General features: G+C 48.9%; 1 protein-coding gene across 1 annotated transcript in view; it reads left to right on the top strand.

The window, feature by feature from the left end:
• RBM20 (RNA binding motif protein 20) overlaps positions 1 to 14,425 on the top strand; it is a 211,795-nt gene extending 197,370 nt beyond the window's left edge. Inside the window, exons 13-14 of the mRNA XM_082631853.1 lie at positions 9,563 to 9,684; positions 13,508 to 14,425. Coding sequence (XP_082487979.1) covers positions 9,563 to 9,684; positions 13,508 to 13,618 — 233 coding nt within the window. The 3' untranslated portion in view covers positions 13,619 to 14,425. The remainder of the gene's footprint in view (positions 1 to 9,562; positions 9,685 to 13,507) is intronic.
• Positions 14,426 to 19,925: the final 5,500 nt, after the last annotated feature.

Consider the following 19,925-nt stretch of genomic DNA (forward strand, 5'->3'; position numbering starts at 1 on the left):
TTAATTTTGTATCCTGCTACTTTACCAAATTCATTGATTAGCTCTAGTAATTTTCTGGTATCATCTTTAGGATCCTCTATGTATAGTAACATGTCATCTGCAAACAGTGACAGTTTTACTTCTTCTTTTCCGATTTGGATTCCTTTTTTTTCATTTTCTTCTCTGATTGCCATGGCTAAAGCTTCCAAAACTATGTTGAATAATAACAATGAGAGTGGGCAACATTGTCTTGTGCCTGATCTTAGTGGAAATGGTTTCAATTTTTCACCATTGAGAATGTTGTTGTCTGTGGGTTTATCATATATGGCCTCTATTATGTTGAGGTAGGTTCCCTCTATGCCTACTTTCTGTAGAGTTTTTATCATAAATGTGTGTTGAATTTTTTCCAAAGCTTTTTCTGCATCTATTGAGATTATCACATGGTTTTTATCCTTCAATTTGTTAATATGGTGTATCACATTGATTGAATCGCATATATTGAAGAATCCTTGCATTCCCGGGATAAACCCCACTTGATCATGGTATATGATCCTTTTTTTTTTTTTTTTTTTTCTTTTTGCGGTATGCGGGCCTCTCACTGTTGTGGCCTCTCCCGTTGCGGAGCACAGGCTCCGGATGCGCAGGCCCAGCGGCCATGGCTCACGGGCCCAGCCGCTCCGCGGCATATGGGATCCTCCCAGACCGGGGCACGAACCCGTATCCCCTGCATCGGCAGGCGGACTCTCAACCACTGCGCCACCAGGGAGGCCCCGGTATATGATCCTTTTAATGTGCTGTTGGATTCTGTTTGCTAGTATTTTGTTGAGGATTTTTGCATCTGTGTTCATCAGTGATATTGGCCTATAGTTTTCTTTTTTTGTGACACATTTGTCTGGTTTTGGTATCAGGGTGATGGTGGCCTCATAGAAGGAGTTTCAGAATGTTCCTCCCTCTGCTATATTTTGGAAGAGTTTGAGAAGGATAGGTGTTAGCTTTTCTCTAAATGTTTGATAAAATTACCTGTGAAGCCATCTCTTCCTGGGCTTTTGTTTGTTGGAAGATTTTTTATCACAGTTTCAATTTCAGTGCTTATGATTGGTCTGTTCATATTTTCTATTTCTTCATGGTTCAGCCTTGGAAGGTTGTATTTTTCTAAGAATTTATCCATTTCTTCCAGTTTGTCCATTTTATTGGCATATAGTTGCTTGTAGTAATCCCTCATGATCCTCTGTAGTTTTGCAGTGTCAGTTGTTATTTCTTTTTCATTTCTAATTCTGTTGATTTCAGTCTTCTCTCTTTTTTTCTTGATGAGTCTGGCTAATGGTTTATCAATTTTGTTTTTCTTCTCAAAGAACCAGCTTTTAGTTTTATTGATCTTTGCTATCATTTCCTTCATTTCTTTTTCATTTATTTCTGATCTTATCTTTATGATTTCTTTCCTTCTGCTAACTTTGGCGGGTTTTTTTGTTGTTCTTCTTCTTCTTTCTCTAATTGCTTTAGGTGTGAGTTTAGGTTGTTTATTTGAGATTTTTCTTGTTTCTTGAGGTTGGGTTTTATTGCTATAAACTTCCCTCTTAGAACTGCTTTTGCTGTATCCCATAGATTTTGCATCGTTCTGTTTTCATTGTCATTTGTTTCTAGGTATTTTTTGATTTCCTCTTTGATTTCTTCAGTGATCTCTTGGTTATTTAGTAGCGTATTGTTCAGCCTCCATATGTTTGTATTTTTTACAGTTTTTTTCCTGTAATAGATATCTAGTCTCATAGTGTAGTGGTCAGAAAAGATACCTGATACAATTTCAGTTTTCTTAAATTTACCAAGGCTTGATTTGTGACCCAAGATATGATCTATCCTGGAGAATGTTCCATGTGCACTTGAGAAGAAAGTGTATTCTGTTGTTTTTGGATGGAATGTCCTATAAATATCAGTTAAGTCCATCTGGTCTAATGTGTCATTTAAAGCTTCTGTTTCCTTATTTATTTTCATTCTGTATCATCTTTCCATCGGTGAAAGTGAAGTGTTAAAGTCCCCTACTCTTACTGTGTTACTGTCGATTTCTCCTTTTACGGCTGTTAGCATTTGCCTTATGTATTAAGGTGCTCCTATGTTGGGTGCATAAATATTTACAATTGTTATATCTTCTTCTTTGATTGATCCCTTGATCATTATGTAGTGTCCTTCTTTGTCTCTTGTAATAGTCTTTATTTTAAAGTCTGTTTTGTCTGATATGAGTATTGCTACTCCAGCTTTCTTTTGATTTCCATTTGCATGGAATGTCTTTTTCCATCCCCTCACTTTCGGTCTGTACATGTCCCTAGGTCTGAAGTGGGTCTATTGTAGACAGCATATATATGGGTCTTGTTTTTGTATCCATTCAGCCAGTCTATGTCTTTTGGTTGGAGCATTTAATCCATTTACATTTAAGGTAATTATCAATATGTATGTTCTTATTAACATTTTCTTAATTGTTTTGGGTTTGTTTTTGTAGGTCTTTTCCTTCTCTCGTGTTTCCTGCCTGGAGACGTTCCTTTAGCATTTGTTGTAAAGCAGGTTTGGTGGTGCTGAATTCTCTTAAGTTTTGCTTATCTGTAAAGGTTTTAATTTCTCTGTGGAATCTGAATGAGATGCTTGCTGGGTGGAGTAATCTTGGTTGTAGGTTTTTCCCTTTCATCACTTTAAATGTGTCCTGCCACTCCCTTTTGGCTTGCAGAGTTTCTGCTGAAAGATCAGCTGTTAACCTTATGGGGATTCCCTTGTATGTAATTTGTTGTTTTTCCCTTGCTGCTTTTAATATTTTTCTTTGTTTGTAATTTTTGATAGATTGATTAATATGTGTCTTGGCGTGTTTCTCCTTGGATTTATCCTGCATGGGATATCCTGGACTTGACTATTTCCTTTCCCACATTAGGGAAGCTTTCAGCTATAATCTCTTTCAATATTTTCTCAGACCCTTTCTTTTCTCTTCTTCTTCTGGGACCCCTATTATTCGAATGTTGGTACATTTAGTGTTGTCCCATAGGTCTCTAAGACTGTCCTCAATTATTCTCATTCTTTTTTCTTTATTTTGCTCTGTGGCAGTTATTTCCACTACTTTGTCTTCCAGCTCACTTATCCATTCTTCTGCCTCAGTTATTCTGCTATTGATTCCTTCTAGAGAATTTTTAATTTCATTTATTGTGTTGTTCATCATTGTTTGTTTGCTCTTTAGTTCTTCTAGGTCCTTGTTAAACATTTCTTGTATTTTCTCCATTCTATTTCCAAGATTTTGGATCATCTTTACTATCATTACTCTGAATTCTTTTGCAGGTAGACTGCCTATTTCCTCCTCTTTTGTTTGGTCTGGTGGGTTTTTACATTGTTCCTTCATGTGCTGCATATTTCTCTGTCTTCTCTTTTTGTTTAACTTACTGTGTTTGGGGTCTCCTTTTCACAGGCTGCAGGTTCATAGTTCCCGTTGTTTTTGGTGTCTGCCCCCAGTGGGTTCAGTGGTTCAGTAGGTTGTGTAGGCTTCCTGGTGCAGGGGACAGGTGCCTGTGTTCTGGTGGGTGGGGCTGGATCTTGTCCTTCTGGTGGGCAGGGCCACATCCAGTGGCGTGTTTTGGGGTGTCTGTGAACTTAGTATGACTTCAGGCAGCCTCTCTGCTAATGGATGGGGTTATGTTCCTGTCTTGCTAGTTGTTTGGCATGGGGCGTCCAGCACAGGAGCTTGCTGGCCATTGGGTGGAGCTGGGTCTTAGTGTTGAGACAGAAATCTCTGGGAGAGCTGTCGCTGATTGATATTACATGGGGCTAGGAGGTCTCTGGTGGTCCAGTCTCCTGGGCTCGGCTCTCCCACCTCTGAGGCTCAGGCCTGATACCCAGCTGGAGCACCAAGACCCTGCCAGCCACACAGCTCAGAATAAAAGGAAGAAAAAAATAGGAAGAAAAAAATGAACAGATTGAACCCCAAACAAAAGGGTAAAAGCAAAACTAAACAGACAAAAATCACACAAAGAATCATATACACACACACTCATAAAAAGAAAACAAACAACAACAGCAAAGAAACCCAAACAGTTAGAAGCCTAAGACAAATGGTAAGAGCAAATCTAAACAGACAAAATAACACAAAGAAACATATACATACACACTCACAAAAAGAGAAAAAATGGAAAAAATAATAGTAATTTTTTAAAAAAGAAGAAGAGCGCAACCAAACCAATAAACAAATCCATCAATGATGACAAGCACTGAAAACTAAACTAAGATGGACATAAAAACCAGGAACAAATCAGACACAGAAAGCAAACCCCAGGTCTACAGTTGCTCCCAAAGTCCACCGCCTCGATTTTGGGAACATTTGTTGTCCATTCAGGTATTCTGCAGATGCGGGTTTCATCCAGTTGATTGTGGGGATTTAATACGCTGCTCCTGAGGCCACACCAAGAAATTTCTCTTTCTCTTCTTTGTTCGCACAGCACCTGGGATTCAGCTTTGGTTTGGCCCCGCCTCTGTATGTAGGCCGCCCTCATGTGTCTGTTCCCTCTTGGGAAGTCTGAGGTCTTCTGCCAGCGTTCAGTAGGTGTTCTATAGGAGTTGTTCCACGTGTAGATGTATTTGTTGGGAGGAAGGTGATCTCCACGTCTTACTCCTCCCGCATCTTGAAGGTCTCCCCTCTGATTAGCTTTGAGACCTATTGTCTCATCCATCTCAGTAGGGGGCATACGGTACTATTTTCTGCATTTGACAGGTGAGGAAACTGAAGCCCAGAGACTTTCTTACCTAAGATCACACAGCAAGCTCATGTCAGAACTGAGGATTCCTAATTGGAGACCCTCTTGTTCCTACAGTTCAGGCAGCACAGTGGAAGAAAGGCAATTGTGTGCAGTGGTTAAGAGCACAGACTGTGGAATCTGACTCTCTGGGTTCAAATCCCAGCTGGCTGTGGGGCAAAAAGCTGCTTATTTAACCTCTCTCCTTGGCTTTCTTCATCTCTAAATAAGGGCTGGTAATAGATGCCTACCACGTAGGGTTATTTTTAGGATTAGCTGAATGAGTACTGGTAAGGTCTCAGTGTTTTCCAGTAGAAGGTACTTAATACAGGTTGTCTATTGTTATTCATTTATGAAATAGTTATTGAGACCTACGATGCTTCCTCTCACTGGGGCTACATAACCCTTCACCCTCCATGGTCTGTTCCTAGCAGAGAGACTTCTAGGGGTGGGAGAACGGCTCAGGCTTGGTCCCTGTGGAGAGCAGAGAGGCAAAATGAGGAGGAGAGGGGGGCAGAGTCCTGCTGCTTAGGGGCTGGACTGGACATGGGGGTGGGAAGGGCACCCTATGTGTTTCAGGCCAGCTCTGGGTGACCCCAGCCAGTGTGAGCCTGCCAAGTCCTGCTCTTCCCAGAACCAAAGGGCATTGCCTGCAAAATGCAAGCTCCCCCGCCACCCATCCCAGGCTTTGCTGGGATGACAGAGTTGTAATTACCAGTGCCAGGAGCTGTTATTAGAAGGCAGATGTAGCTTTAGTTATTGTACTTAGTAGAGGCTGAAAAATGGGAGGACCAGGTTGCTCCAGAACTCACTGGGGCTGTGGCAGTTTTTTCTTGACACTGCTGCTTCCCCTGGCCCTCACGTTCCAGAGGCATCCCAAGGCAGTGTTGGTATCCTAGTGCCCATGCAACTGCCGGTTACTCAAGAGTGAGTTCCCAGGCGTTTGGGGATCCTGCCTCAGCTTCTCCTTCCTCAGAGCTGTCTCTGACCACCTGCCCAACGAGCCCCAGAGGCCAGTGGAGGCAGGGAGGAGAGTTGCGGGCAGCCGTGGAGTCTGGGTTCTCCAGGCGGCTCTGGTGAAAGGCTGGAGGGCCTTTTGGCCTCTGTGCAGAAAGGTTTAACATGTGTCTGGAAACTAATATTCTTTTAATGCCTTTTTTTTTTTTTTTTTTTTTTGCGGTACGCGGGCCTCTCACTGCCGTGGCCGCCCCCGTTGCGGAGCACAGGCTCCGGATGCGCAGGCTCAGCGGCCATGGCTCACAGGCCCAGCCGCTCCGCAGCATATGGGATCCTCCCGGACCGGGGCATGAACCTGCATCCCCTGCATCGGCAGGCGGACTCCCAACCACTGCGCCACCAGGGAGGCCCCTTAATGCTTTTTTTAAAAAATTATTTTTATTTATTTATTTTTGGCCACATTGGGTCTTCATTATCGCACGCGGGCTTTCTCTAGTCGCGACGATCAGGGGCTACCCTTTGTTGCGGCACGCGGGCTTCTCACTACAGTGGCTTCTCTTGTTGCAGAGCATGGGCTCTAGGCACGCGGACTTCAGTAGTTGCAGCACGTGGGCTCAGTAATTGTGGCTCACAGGCTCTAGAGCGCAGGCTCAGTAGTTGTGGCACATGGGCTTAGTTGCTCCGCGGCATATGGGATCTTCCCGGACCAGGGGTTAAACCTGTGTCCCTTGCATTGGCAGGCGGACTCCCAACCACTGTGCCACCAGGGAAGCCCCCGTGGAAACTAATATTTTCTAAGCACCAGGCAAAATGATAGGTGCTTCCCAATAACACCATTTGTGGTATTATTATTCCTGTATCCTAGATGAAGAAACTGATCTCAGAGAGGTTAAATAACATACCTGAGATCACACAATGTGAGTCAAAGAGCTAGGTCTATCTGACTCTAAATTCCATATTCCATTTTCTCTCCAGTATACTGTGGCTTCTGAGCTTTTTTGTTTTGTTTTGTTTTCCCCAGTGGATGCCTTTGTTCAAGTGAACTATCACTACAGATGGTAGCTGTGCCGCTGGGGTCAAAAGGGGCACAGCTCAGACCCTGCTTCACACTCTGTCGTGGCTTCTGAGGCCAGCTGCACCCCTTTTGGGGGGCCAAGGACAGGGACTAGAAGGCCTCTTGGGAAACCTGGAAGATTCTGGAGGCCCCAGCAGGGTCTGCAGTGAAAACCTCAAGGCTTCTTTCCTGGTTTTACCCAATTGGCCGATCCTGCAGGGTCTGGGACAGGACACAGGGAGAGGCTCTGATCACAGGCCTGTGCCTGCTCCACGTGGCCTCGGGTGGTGCTTCTCCTTTTCTGGTTGCCCTTCTCTTGTCTTGTGTGGGCCTCAGCTCCCCATAGAGCAGCAACAAAGGGGAGAAGTATTTTGCAGGAACAGAGGACAAAGGCAGGCCTTGCTTAAGCTCGTTTGCCAGCCATATCCAGGAGCCAGGGCCCGGGGGAGGTGGAGGGGTGGGCTGGCCACACACAGGCAAAGCCAACGCTTTCCCATCCTTTGCAGTGAGGGTGGGAGGACGGTGGGGAGGGGAAGGACACTCGGCCTCCCCTTGGGCAGCTGAGCCCGCCCCTGGGGACCTCTGGAGACTGCTGAGGGCTCGGCTTGCTGTGTGGCAGTTAGAACCGGCTGAGGCCGCCCAGGCTCCAGACCACAGAGGAGCCATCAGTCAAGGCAGGCCGCAGGCAGGCCTCCCAGGCTCCCTCCTCCCTCTAGGCCTGCCCCTCCACACTGATAAGTGGCTTTTTTTTTTTTTTTTTTTTTTTTTTTAGTTAGTTCGTTCGTTTTGGCTGTGTTGGGTCTTCGTTTCCGTGCAAGGGCTTTCTCTAGTTGCGGCGAGCAGGGGCCACTCTTCATTGCGGTGCGCAGGCCTCTCACTGTCGCGGCCTCTCTTGTTGTGGAGCACAGGCTCCAGATGCTCAGGCTCAGTAGTTGTGGCTCACGGGCCTAGTTGCCCTGCGGCATGTGGGATCTTCCCAGACCAGGGCTCGAACCCGTGTCCCCTGCATTGGCAGGCAGATTCTCAACCACTGCACCACCAGGGAAGCCCCTGATAAGTGGCTCTTTTGAAATGGAAAAATAAAGTTATAATCACAAGTCTAAGCTGCTCCTCTATGACAGGGTCTCCTGTGCACTTAGCTCTGTCTGTCAGGAAGCAGAAGGAAAGTGAAGCAAGGCCCAGGGTTGTGGTCACACGCAATGCCTTGGCCTGTCCCCCTCTCTGCAAGAAGCTGCTCTGGCCCTGGTGTGCCGCTTCTAGCCCCGCTCTCCCTGCCACCCCTTGGGGCCAGATCTCCAACCTTCCCTCACCCCCAGCAGAACCAACCAGATGGGCAGCAGGAAAGCCCAGCTGAAGTGGGTCAGCACATAGGGAGCAGCCCCAGTCTGAAGGCGGGATCTGGGTGTCCTGAGTGGCTGGCCCCTTTCCTTTAGTTCCACAGTGCGTCCTGCTCGTCATGGCCCTCACACTCTGTTCTTTAGCTGGTCCTTCACGAGCAGGTGCCTGAGGAAACTGAGACCCAGGAGGGGTTCAGCCAGCTCTCCCCAGGCTACACAGATTCTTAGCCTCTGGTCTGTGCCTTCTCAGTTTGAACTGTGATGCTCAAACACCTTGGTGGAGGCTGGAGCGGCCACCATCCCACTTCAAAGATGAATCCTCTGGGCTGTGACACTGTCACTTGTCTGGCTGTTGAGCCAACATTTCCCTTCCTCAGAATCAAAACGCCTCCCAGAATCCTGGGACTTTTATTTAACGCATCATAAATAAAATGCTACTAATTAATGGTTCAGATGTAAAGACTGGAAAAAGATGGAAAAATGTTTATGATAGATCATCACATGGAAAAAGGAGGAGATAGGATTACACTTAGGGTGTGATTAAAAATGTCCCCCTCCCCCGCAAAAAGGCTCTCTATGTAGATAGTGTGGAAGAAAATATTTTGATTGGAATGACTCTGGGTGATTTTTCCTCACTTTTATCTTTAAAATTTTTCTTTAATGAACATAATTCTAAAATAAGCAAACAAAAATGAGAGCATTTTTGGGCTTCCCTGGTGGCACAGTGGTTAAGAATCCGCCTGCCAATGCAGGGGACACGGGTTCAAGCCCTGGTCCGGAAAGATCCCACATGCCACGGAGCAGCTAAGCCCGTGCACCACAACTACTGAGCCTGAGCTCTAGAGCCCACGAGCCACAGCTACTTAGCCCACGTGCTGCAACTACTGAAGCCCACGCGCCTAGAGCCCATGCTCCGCAACAAGAGTAGCCCCCGCTCACTGCAACTAGAGAAAGCCCATGCGCAGCAACGAAGACACAACACAGCCAAAAATAAATTAATTAATTAATTAAATTTTTAAAAACACCATTCACTTTATAAAAAAAAAAGAGAGAGCATTCTTCCAGAGTCCTGGCCACAACAGCTGCAGGGAGGGGTACAGTGTGGAGAAGCAAAATCCACCCAGGGAAATGTAAGAAACCTCCTTCCTTCTCCTTTCCCTGGAAGTAGGCTGATTGTAGTAGAGCCTGGACCTACTTCCCAAAGGCAGTTGCGGAGCATATAACTGCTAAGCCCTCCATCACACTTCAGGGAGTACATCCCTCACATTCACAGCTGCATGTGAATGAAGTTGATGCTATTTTCTTCGTGCCTGTTTTGCAAATGAGGAAACTGAGGCCTGAAGAAACTGGGTAACCAGCCAAAGTCCACAGTAATCAAGGGCTGGAGTGCACTGCTCCTGTTACCACCTGACTGCTCTCTGGACCCCGGGGGCCTCCCTCCACCTTCCTAATTGCCTCCCTGTCCACCTCCAATCCTTCTGCAGGGGTGGAGTTCGTGGTGCCCAGGACCGGCTTTTATTGCAAACTGTGTGGGCTGTTCTACACGAGCGAGGAGATGGCAAAGATGAGCCACTGTCGCAGTGCTGTCCACTACCGGAACTTACAGGTAACCGTCGGCCTTCCTTGCCTAGCGCCCGGGGAGGGTGTGGGGAGTGCTCCCTGGTCTCAGTTTCTGTTCGTTGCTGTCTCCTTCCATCTCATGGAAAACTCCTCCTGTTCTCTCAGTCCTGACTCCACCAGGTGGCTCCGTATGGTAGCTGCTTCCCACATGCTCTCAGGGCATCTGTCTCCACCTTGGTACAAAACATTCTGTTTGGCTTGGGTTTTTTGGCAACCGCCTCTCCCTCTAGACCGAATGGCTTGTTAGTGTTCACCTGGCCCCTGGTTGGGTCTGGTCCCTTTTCACCTGGATGTTCCAGATGCAGATATTTCTCTATGTTTCTCTTCCCCTGTGCACTATCCTTGTTTGCTAGAATAAAACCCACTATTATGTTCTATTGAAATGTCCATCCATACTGCAGCTATTATCACAGGCATACCATGGACCAGACGCTATTCTAGGCACTGGGTAGGCAACAACAAAAAAAGCGGACAGCAATCCCTGACCTCATGGACCTTCCATCTAGCGTAGGAGATAAGCAAAAAATAAAATAAGTACGTTTCATAGTATATTAACCGTGGCATATAAAAAATACCCTATATACCATATTTTATCTAATCTAAGGTGCCATCAGTGGTAAGACACGCCACTATTTTTTGATATCAACAAGGAAATAAATGTTACAAATTAAACGGTGAGACTCCATCAATTGTAAAATGCATCTCAATTTCAGAGCTGTTAATGTGTGGAAAAAACACTTCTTAAAATCACAAGATATAGCAATATATCCTATAATATATACCTATATAATATATAGCATATTAGAATGTGATTTTCATATAACTTCTGGTATAAGCTGGGGGTTAGTAATGTAATACAAATCATGGAAGATCAGACACTCAGGGGTAAGTATATCAAGGCACCTCCTGTTTTTACTACAAGGAATCAAACTACATTTTTGAGGCACAAGGCCTTGACATTAGAACACCCCTGCGGTAGCAGCATGCCCGAATTCCAGAGCAGGCATTACTATCAGTTTAATTGTTAAAGAATGGCTGCTCTGGTGGTTCTTACCCGGGGATGTGAACCAAAATCCCCTAGACAGTGTTTCAAAAGTATTTATACTACTTAGGCCAGGTGTTCAGTAGAATTTGAGAACTTTCTCAAATATGTAATTTGAGAAAGTTCTCCACATGAGTTGAATGTGTACCCCAGTTAAGAAAACTCAGATATGGGCTAGTTCTCTTGTTTTATAATTGAGGAAACTGGCACCCAGAGAAGCCAAGGATCTGTCCAAGCCTTGGATTTGTCCAAGGCCATGTAGGTGGTGAGTTACTAGGCCTGGGGCCAGATTGCCTGATTCTTAATCCCTTTCCTCTTCTCACTCTACTAAGCTGGTCTTGCAAACTGAGACCCATGTCATGGCCTGGGTCACCATGTGCAAGGGACAGTCCTTGGCTATGCCCAAACTCAGGTCATTTAAGCCTCTTGATTTCCCTCTGGAAAGCAGCTGTTCATGACCAAGGAAGCCACAAGGTCTGGGGCCCAGGTCCCAGCCTCTCCTGGGGGCGGGCAGTGACTTGGCCAGGCCAAGGGTTCAGACTGGGCTACCCGGCGCCAGCCGAGGGCAGCTGTCTACCCTGAAGACATCATCATCCCTCACCCCCAACAAGATTAAACCTCTAGAACGGCACGGCTGGATGGGGTCTTGAAGATCATCCGGTCCTGATTTTCCCAAACCTTGGTCTTCACACCAGCTGGAATCTTTTAAAAATGTAGCTTCTTGGACCTACCCTATACTTGCTTATTCATTCTCTCTCTAGCGTGGGGCCTGAGAATCTGCATTTTAAAAAGTCTTTCCAGCAGATTATGATCCTTCAACATGAGAACCTGTGATCTCATCCGGCATTCTCGGCTGGATTGTGTAGCCCCCAAGGAGACACACAGCTCAGGGTCACCCAGGAAGGTAGGAAGAGTGAGTGCAGACTTGCCAGGGCCTTGAATTCTAAACCCTGTGTTTTTTGCAGGGCAGCCGACTGCACTATGTTCAGGGCCTCTGGGCTAAACCCCCAGGCAGACTCGCCTCCCCACAGCAGACCATTCCTGTGGTCCCAGGCATGTCAGGTCCAGATGCCGGCTAAGCCCCTTACGCTCGCCAAATGCAGTTCAGGCTGCCCTGGCGCACCTGTCCTGAAGATGGGAGCCTCCATCGCAGGCTACCCAGATAGGGTTTCTTCCTGTCTGGGAAGTGGCCTTGACAGAATGTCTCTGTCCACACAGTCGCACCTACTGCACCACACTCCATGTTACACGTGTGAAAAGGGAGGAATTCAGCCCCAAGTAGCAGGTGCTGGCTGACACCTAAGTCAGGCAACTTGTAAACCTAGCACCCCCAGGAGGCCTTAAGGTAGGAGTCAGGTTGTTCTTTGAGGCAGGGTAGAAGGAACCTTCATTTTCTCTCTGCAGTCCCGGCTGTGCCCACTGCTGGTCACGCTCTGAGAGAACCCACCAGAGTGATCGGAATAGCAGGTGGAGTCAGTGCTAGATGGGAAAACTAGACGCCTGCTCGGTCCATTGGTGGTCCACCCACCCGCGTGCCTTCCCTGAGACGAGGTGGAGGAGAACCCGGCCCTCCATCAGCAGCCTGGCCCGGAGAGACCCACGGTCTGCCCTTCTCCCCGTCAGTCTCACCCACCACTCAGCCAACCACAGTCTCTCCTAAAGAGAGCGGATCGACCCCGTCACCTCAAGCACATCATCTTGTCTGACCCTCAAAATCAACCCTGGAGGAGGAAGGAGGAAGATACCATTTCTCCCATTTAACGGTTTCGGGTCTGAAGCTGGGAAAAGATGAGGGACTTTCCCCAAATCAGACAGCTGGTGCCACTAATGATAAAGGGCAACGTTGCTGAGTGTTTATTCCATGCCAGGCAGTGCGCTCAGTCCTTTATGGTGCCTCTCTTGGACTTCACAGCAACCTTATGCAGTAGTTACTGTATTACTCACACTTTACAGTCGAAGATATTGGAGAACTTGCCTGCTGAGAGCTAGCATTTGAACCCGGGTCATCTGATGGCAAAGCCCACACACCTGACCACTGCGGGGGACTTAACCCTGCTGACTCTTAATCCAGTGCTCTTTGCACTGCCCTTGGCTGCCCCAGCCATCAGAGGATATGCAGCTGGGGCGCCAGGCATTTTCCGGTTCCACCTCACTGCGTTGAATCCAGAATCCCAGGAGCAGCCCAACAGGCTCGCCGAGTTGGGCTGGGGGCCAGCGGGAGCAGTGAGTGCTCTGGGGCAGGGCGGAGGTAGGCCCCCACCATGGAACCTCCGAGACACTGAGCCTGCCAGCCTGTCTGCTGGAGTCTCCAACGTCAGGCTGCGGTTTTGTCTTTCACAGTCGCTGTGGGACAGAGCCGCTCCCCTCCCCACCCTTCCAGCCTCCCTGTCTCATCACTCTGCCTTTTACACGTGATGTGCTGCCTGGATACTAGAAATCTTTCTGGAAAACAAGTAGAGTTGTTGTGAGCATTAAATGAGTTTATAGAAGAAAAGCAGAATAGCACTTGGTCTGGGATAAGGCCTATGGATGTGTTTGCTCTGGTTAGGATCTGTGCTTTCTACCTTCTCTATGGGTCATTTGTAAACTAACATACAGGGGGCGGAGCTCCTCACTTAGCTTGGGTCCTGGAGCCCTGGAAGGATCTGGGGAGGAAGAAGAGGGGTCCCACCCACTGGGCAAGGTGATAGGAGAGGGGGGCCGAGGCACACCCCCTTCCTCTCCCGCCAGCTCACTACTCTCTCTGCCCCCCGTCTTTGTCCCACAGAAGTACTTGTCCCAGCTGGCCGAGGAGGGCCTGATGGAGACAGAACGGGCAGGCAGCCCTCGGCCCGAGGACAGCGGAGTCGTGCCGCACTTTGAAAGGAAAAAGCTCTGACATCCCTGCCACTGCTGCAAGCGGGGAGAGGAGGGTCTGAGAGGTGGGGCCTCCCCGCCCTCCGGGACAGGAACTAAGGCCAGAGAGGAGGGAAGACCAGGCAGGCCACGTGGCCTGGGTCCGTCCTCAGAGACTCATGAAATGCCCCTGAAGCGCCTGCCGGAGGCCTCACCGCGGTGTGTCCGTCTGCTGAGGGGCACCCACTCTCTCCCTGTCGACTCCTGTTTCCTTCAAACAGTCCTTCAGTGTGCTTCTCTCTCTTCCTCCCCACCCCCACCCCCTCCTTCTGTGCCCAGGGGCATTTCCTTTTCATAAAATCCAACTTCTCAGGGATTTTCACAGTGTTCCGATTCTTGATGGGATAGGACAGGTCAAGCCAGGCTGAGTCTTCCAAAAAAAAAAAAGATTTCACGGAGACTCCTGGGTTGAGAACCACGCCAGTGAACCTGGAGCAGTTTCTCTGCCTGGCGTCCTGTGTGTGGGGGGAGCTGAGTCGGGTCCTGCAGTCCTGGAGGGGGGAACCCTAGACAGTCAGTGGGGCAGAAGCTGGGAGTTCCTCCAGCTGGACCATAACTCTTTCATCCTCTCCGTCGTTCTAGAAGCCCACCAGATTCATGCCTTAGAATAAAATTTGAGGAGGAAAAGAGCCCTTCATTTTGGAAGCTCTGATAAGTTCCCTCCAAATGTATTTCCTTCCTCTTGATTTCAGGAGATGCCAGGGTTTGTTCTACTCTGGACATTAAATTTGGTCTAGACTCACTTTAAGTAAAAATGAAAACAGAAGCATCTTCCCCCTCCGGTTAAAACAGCAGAAGGTCAGGGCTTCCGTTGAAGGTTGGCCTCCCAGCCATAAATGGTTGGCTTGGGAGACACCAAAACAAGGAAGTGGCATCTGCCCTTGACTCGCCCTTTGTTTGGGGCCTACACTCTGGGCTCCAGCAGCCTCATAGCGGGATGGGTTTTTTTGTTTTTTTTTTTTTTTGTTGTTGTTGTTTGCGGTACGCGGGCCTCTCACTGTTGTGGCCTCTCCCATTGAGGAGCACAGGCTCCGGACGCGCAGGCTCAGCGGCCATGGCTCACGGGCCAGCCGCTCCGCGGCATGTGGGATCCTCCCGGACCGGGGCACAAACCCGTGTCCCCTGCATCAGCAGGCGGACTCTCAACCACTGCGCCACCAGGGAAGCCCGCGGGATGGTTTTTAAATGGTCTGTTGGAGGCAGGGGACACAAATGAAAAGACTGCAGGACTGAGGAGCATCTGAGGGTTGCCAGGTGTTTGTAGGTGGACCCTTTCCAACTGGGCAGAAGGTTAAGGGCATGTCAGAGTTGACCCCGTGTGCAGACTTTGATATTAAATGTTATGCAGCACAGGGCTCCTTCCCACCAGGCTCTGCGATACTGAAAGTTCAGTGGCTTCAGGCCCCAGACAGAACAGGCTGCAGGGTCTGCCATCTATTGGAAGGGTCTGGGAAAAGGTGCTGGGGGGAAATGAGGCTCAGCTGCAGCCCTGGAGAAGCCCTTGAGAAGGTCAGGGGGGAGCCTGGTGCTACTTCCTCAAGCTGAGACACTCGCCCGGAGGCGGCCGCCCCAGCTCTGCCCCTGGAAGACGGTTCCTGTTCTATTCCTGACCACAGGCAGGCAGACTAGGTCGAGATTGTGTGTTTTCTTTTAATTTTTTGCTTTTTTCTTTCAATAGTAGATAAGACTAAACTGCGCATTCTGTCCTCCGCACTAAAGGCAGAAGGGTAGAGAGATTATCTGAGTTGGACACTGACGTTTTATCAGTGAGGAAACTGAGGCACAGAAAGGAAGGAAAAACAGAACATAAGAGGATCACGTGTAAACCTTGGGGCAAGTGGTCGCTGGCAAGGAGACCACTGTTGGGGACCTGTGAGAGGGAAGAGTTCAGGCGAGCACCAGAGGCAAACAGACCAGCTGGGACAGGTGTAGGGAGAGGCTGGAGGCAGCAGAGAACCTGAACTTGGCATCACGCCCCCGGGGGCCTCAGCAAGGTGAGTGTCTCAAAGAGAGTAGAGTGTGAAAGTGGTGACTCAGCCCAGACCTGGGCCCCTGGCTGGCTCCTCTGGTTTTTTTACCTGGTGCTCTGGAAACCCACCTCCTCCATTTTTCAGAAACCTCTGACCCTGTGTGTCTCCTTCCCACTGGTGGGAAGTCAGGAGACAGCTCTCTGGCCTGCTTACTGAACCTTTGCTGGGAAAAACCTAAAGGCTAAAACTGTATTTTCAGAGATGCTGGCAGTCTTTTCTCCCAGCAAAGTGGAAGCTGACCCTGCCAGCTCATCCCCCCAAGCAACGTTTCCATGGAAATCTGGATGGCTGTTCCAACAGCTGAATTCCCTAGTAATGTAACGGCTCCCTTGCTGATAGACTGACCTTCCCCATATTTTAAAGCTGGAGAATGGCCCCGTGAAGGAGAGGAGGCTCTTTGCAGTCAATCAGAATCTTTAGTTTAAAAAATCATCTAAGATCCTTTTTTTGTGTGTATATATATATTTATTTTTATTTATTTTTATACAATTCCATTGGCATAGTTTCACCCACTCTATAATTTGCACTTTTTATTCCTACGTGTGTCATACACAATGCAGTATTAAAAGCGACCAGGAAAATATTGATTTTTTTTTAAAGCTTTTCTTCAATGTTTGTTAACCATTTCAAAATGTCTCCCCGAAAAGGTTGTTCAAGAGGAACTGCTGCCTTGAGCAACAGATTTATTCGTACCCCGGGTTAACATAACAAAAGGCCTGTATACTTTCTCTTTATCGTAAACACCTGAAATAAAGTGTATCCACAGAGTATTCCCAAAGAATTTGGTAAATTTGATGTTGTTGTGAGCAGCAGCTGTTAGTATCAGGGTTTCCCTTGACACTGTGAGGCTGTGATCGTTAGATTATACTTGAACTGGACCAGGGTTTGACTTTTGAGCTTATGAAAAAAATAGAAACCTTAGTTCATTTAAGTTTGAACTTGTAAAGTATTGGAGTTTGTTGAGTGTCCCATAAATCATCACCACTTTTCCCGATCTGTATAACTGACCGCAAGTGTTTGTTTTTACAAAAGGAAAAAAAAAGATTTTTAATAAAGAGAATTTGAAAGCTCTTGAGTGAGTAGCCATCTGTTACACAGGGATCCCTCAACCTTTGGCTGGGGAATGCTCAGCGAGCACGGAAGTTGGGATTTGGTCCCTCTCTGAATCTAGAATGTTTCTGAAGAGTTGAAAAAAGAGGACCCAAGAGGTTCCACTCAGGCCTCTGGAGGGATCAGAGCTTCTCAGGGGTGAACCTCCAGGAGGGTTGAGTCCGGGAAAGTGGGGAGCTGCTGTTCCCCACCCCAGAAGGGTCAGATAGAAAAATCTCTTGGCCTCTTACACCCCCCGGCCCTTCTACCCAGTACTCTCGGATCTTCTAGGGGCCAAACTTTGTTGTCCTACACCAGGGTCAGGCTGTTTCTGGAGGTTCCATCATTGTGAGGTGGTCAGCGCCTAGCTTGGGCACTTGTTAGCGCTGTGGCTTCCGAAGTCCCGCTTCCTTGGGTGTAAGGGCAGGTAATGGTATTAATCACCTCCCGGGTTGTTTCAGGGTTAAGATGATTGCTGGTGAAAGCACTTGCTATGCTGCATGGCCCTGCATCTTTTTTGTTTTGGGAGTCTGTGCTCAGAACAACCCTCCAATTTTCAGTGGTTTTTACGTTCTTTCTCAGCCATTTCTTCTAGCAAAACAATGCCAATCTCCTGGGACCAGTTAGCAAGTCCTTTGAATGGCCTGGAACCTTCTCTGGGCCTTCCCCTCCTGTTGGCAGTGCTCCTGAGTCAACGGGGAGGGGCTGGGCAGTCTGGCCCCAGAGGGCAGAGTGACTGGGGCTGCCTGTAATTAGTGGGAGCAGATTTGTCCATCTGAGGTAAGTTCCCGTCAAGCCTGCTGCTGCCTGCCCCCTGCCCCCCCCCACCCTATTGTGGCCATGGGAAGGCTGAGCTCAGGCCTCCAGTTCCCAACCAGGAGGGGTGGAGAAACATCCTTCCCCGCAAGTGCTGGCTGCGCCCTAGCAGGCCAAGGCAGTGGCTGGGCCTGGAGCTCGTCCTGCTGCCCTAAGTTCAGGATCCAGAATGGCTGGCGGTACCCTTGGTGCCTAGTCCCAGTGTGTCCCTCCATGTGGCACAACTCTTGAGGGCACCACGCACGTTGTATTCTGTGAGATGCCCCCGCCCCCCGGAGCTATGCAATGGAACCATCCTGCCAGGACCCCCTGAATTGCAGTTCCTTGCCATGCCTGGGGGCTCCCGTTTGCTCTCTCGGCTTCCTAAGGGCCTGAGAGCCAGGTTCTGATCCAGTCTACCAGGCCGGAGCCCTGACATTCAGACCCACTCTCCAGGCTCCCTCCTTTCCCCAAGGATCAGCACCAGACTGCCCCAGCCTGACTCTGCCACGGCCCTCGCAGGCCAGGCTGCTTAGGTCCTGACCTTGGCCCTCATCTGGCCTGAGACCTCTGTGCCCCTCTGAACATCAACAGCAACTGTTGACTGTCCCCCAAGGCAGTCATGGGACATCTGGGCTCACCCTCAACAGCTCCCCATTCTCGTTTCCCACCACACCGACCCTACAAAGCAGCCTAACCCAAGTGGATTTCCAAACATGCTAGAGTAGGATGGCCCCAGAGACCCCCAAGTCCTGGCCCTTCCTTTTACAGATGAGAAAACAGGCCCAGAGAGGGGAAGTGACTTGCTTAAGGTAACACCACTTATTGGTATAAGGTAAGAATGGAATCCAGATCTCCTGGGTGGTCCTACTGGTAACACATGGGGAGTTTGGAGTCTTTTCAGCGAAATTATTTCATGAATTTTCTAGGTCTAGCCCTAGCTGGACTCCAGCAATCAGCAAGGACTCAAAACAAACCCTTGATTTTTGTGCTTTGCGTGGATCTGACTCACCTGGGGAATCTTGTTAGAACTAGAGATTCCTGGCTGCCTGTGTGGAGATTCTGCCTCACTAGGTCATGGGGGCTGGGGGTGAGGCATTTGCATCTTAGCAAGCCTCGTGGGTGATTCAGTGCAGGTGGAGTCCACCGCTGGCGCTTTTAAAAATCGCTGCCCTAGATGTCAACGGGGGACTTCCCCAGCAGCTCCTGGAAAAGAAGGGACATGTCTTTTGCCCGGGGGAAGGGCAGAACAGAAGTGAATGGAAACCATTCAAGGCAGGGAAGACTCCAGTGTGGAAAAGGCTTCAAGATGGGAGACAGCGGGGAGGAGCTACGGCCTGGCCACGGCAGACGGAGCTGGTGGGAGCTGGTGGTGGTAGGAGGCGGTCATCAGACCGGGTTTGGAGCATGTGTGAGGATGTTTTTCAGTTGAATTCGTACTTACTGTGGTTAGGCAAAAGTCTTCCAATGGTCTCTTTACCCTCCTTAATGGCTGAATGCATTGTGATTATTAAGAAGACTCCTGGGGATAGGCTGGCCCCCTCAGGGCAGAGCGTTGTGCAGTCAGCAGGCCTTTTGAGGAGACTGGAGTCACAGGCAGCAGGGGAGATCCCCAGGGCCTTGTCACTGCCAGCGGGGAGCCCTGGGGTCACACACACTCTCTCCCGTGCTCCATGAGCCACCACGAATACCAGTATTAGCCCTGCAGATTAGTAAGGCTGTCTGCACGCCACACGCAGCGTGCACTCTGTAGGGACACTGTCTCTGAGCTTCTTTACAATGTTGAGAGACAGGCACCGTTATTCTCCCATCTCACAGATGGGGAAAATGAGGCTCAGAGACCCAAAGCGGTTTGCCCAGGGACAGGCAGCCAGTAAGTGGCAGAGTTGGGATTCAAACCCCGGTCCATGTGACTCTCAAACAATGCTTTTAACCACTATTCTCTACCACCCTTCCCAGGGCTGGGGTCTTCTCTTGTTCCTGCTTCTTGCTGAAACCTCTAGACCCTGGGTGGGTCAGGAATAGCCGGCTTGGGAGGATTACAGAGCCAAATTTAGCTAGACTCAGGTGCTTATGACTGACCTCCTGATTGTTAAATTCCTGACACTGATCTCCTCAACACTTCCCCTGCTTAGAATGTAGCTAAAGAAAGGCCTCTACCCACGCACTGCAGGAAAACAGGCAGGAAGGCTGAAGGGGCCAGAGAAACACTGCTTCTTCCTTCTCCCTACTCAGGAGCTTTCACCCGAGGGAGCCGGATCCAGGGGGTGAGGGACGGGGGAGGGCCGGGTGCTGGGGGTGCTGCTTCTGCTTCAAGGCGGGGAGCAAAGTGCCTCGTTTTGTGTTCCTGGGGAATTTAGGGGTATAAGGGCGTCA

Source organism: Mesoplodon mirus (assembly GCF_964341445.2).
Source record: "Mesoplodon mirus genome assembly, chromosome: 2".
NCBI lineage: Eukaryota > Metazoa > Chordata > Mammalia > Artiodactyla > Ziphiidae > Mesoplodon > Mesoplodon mirus.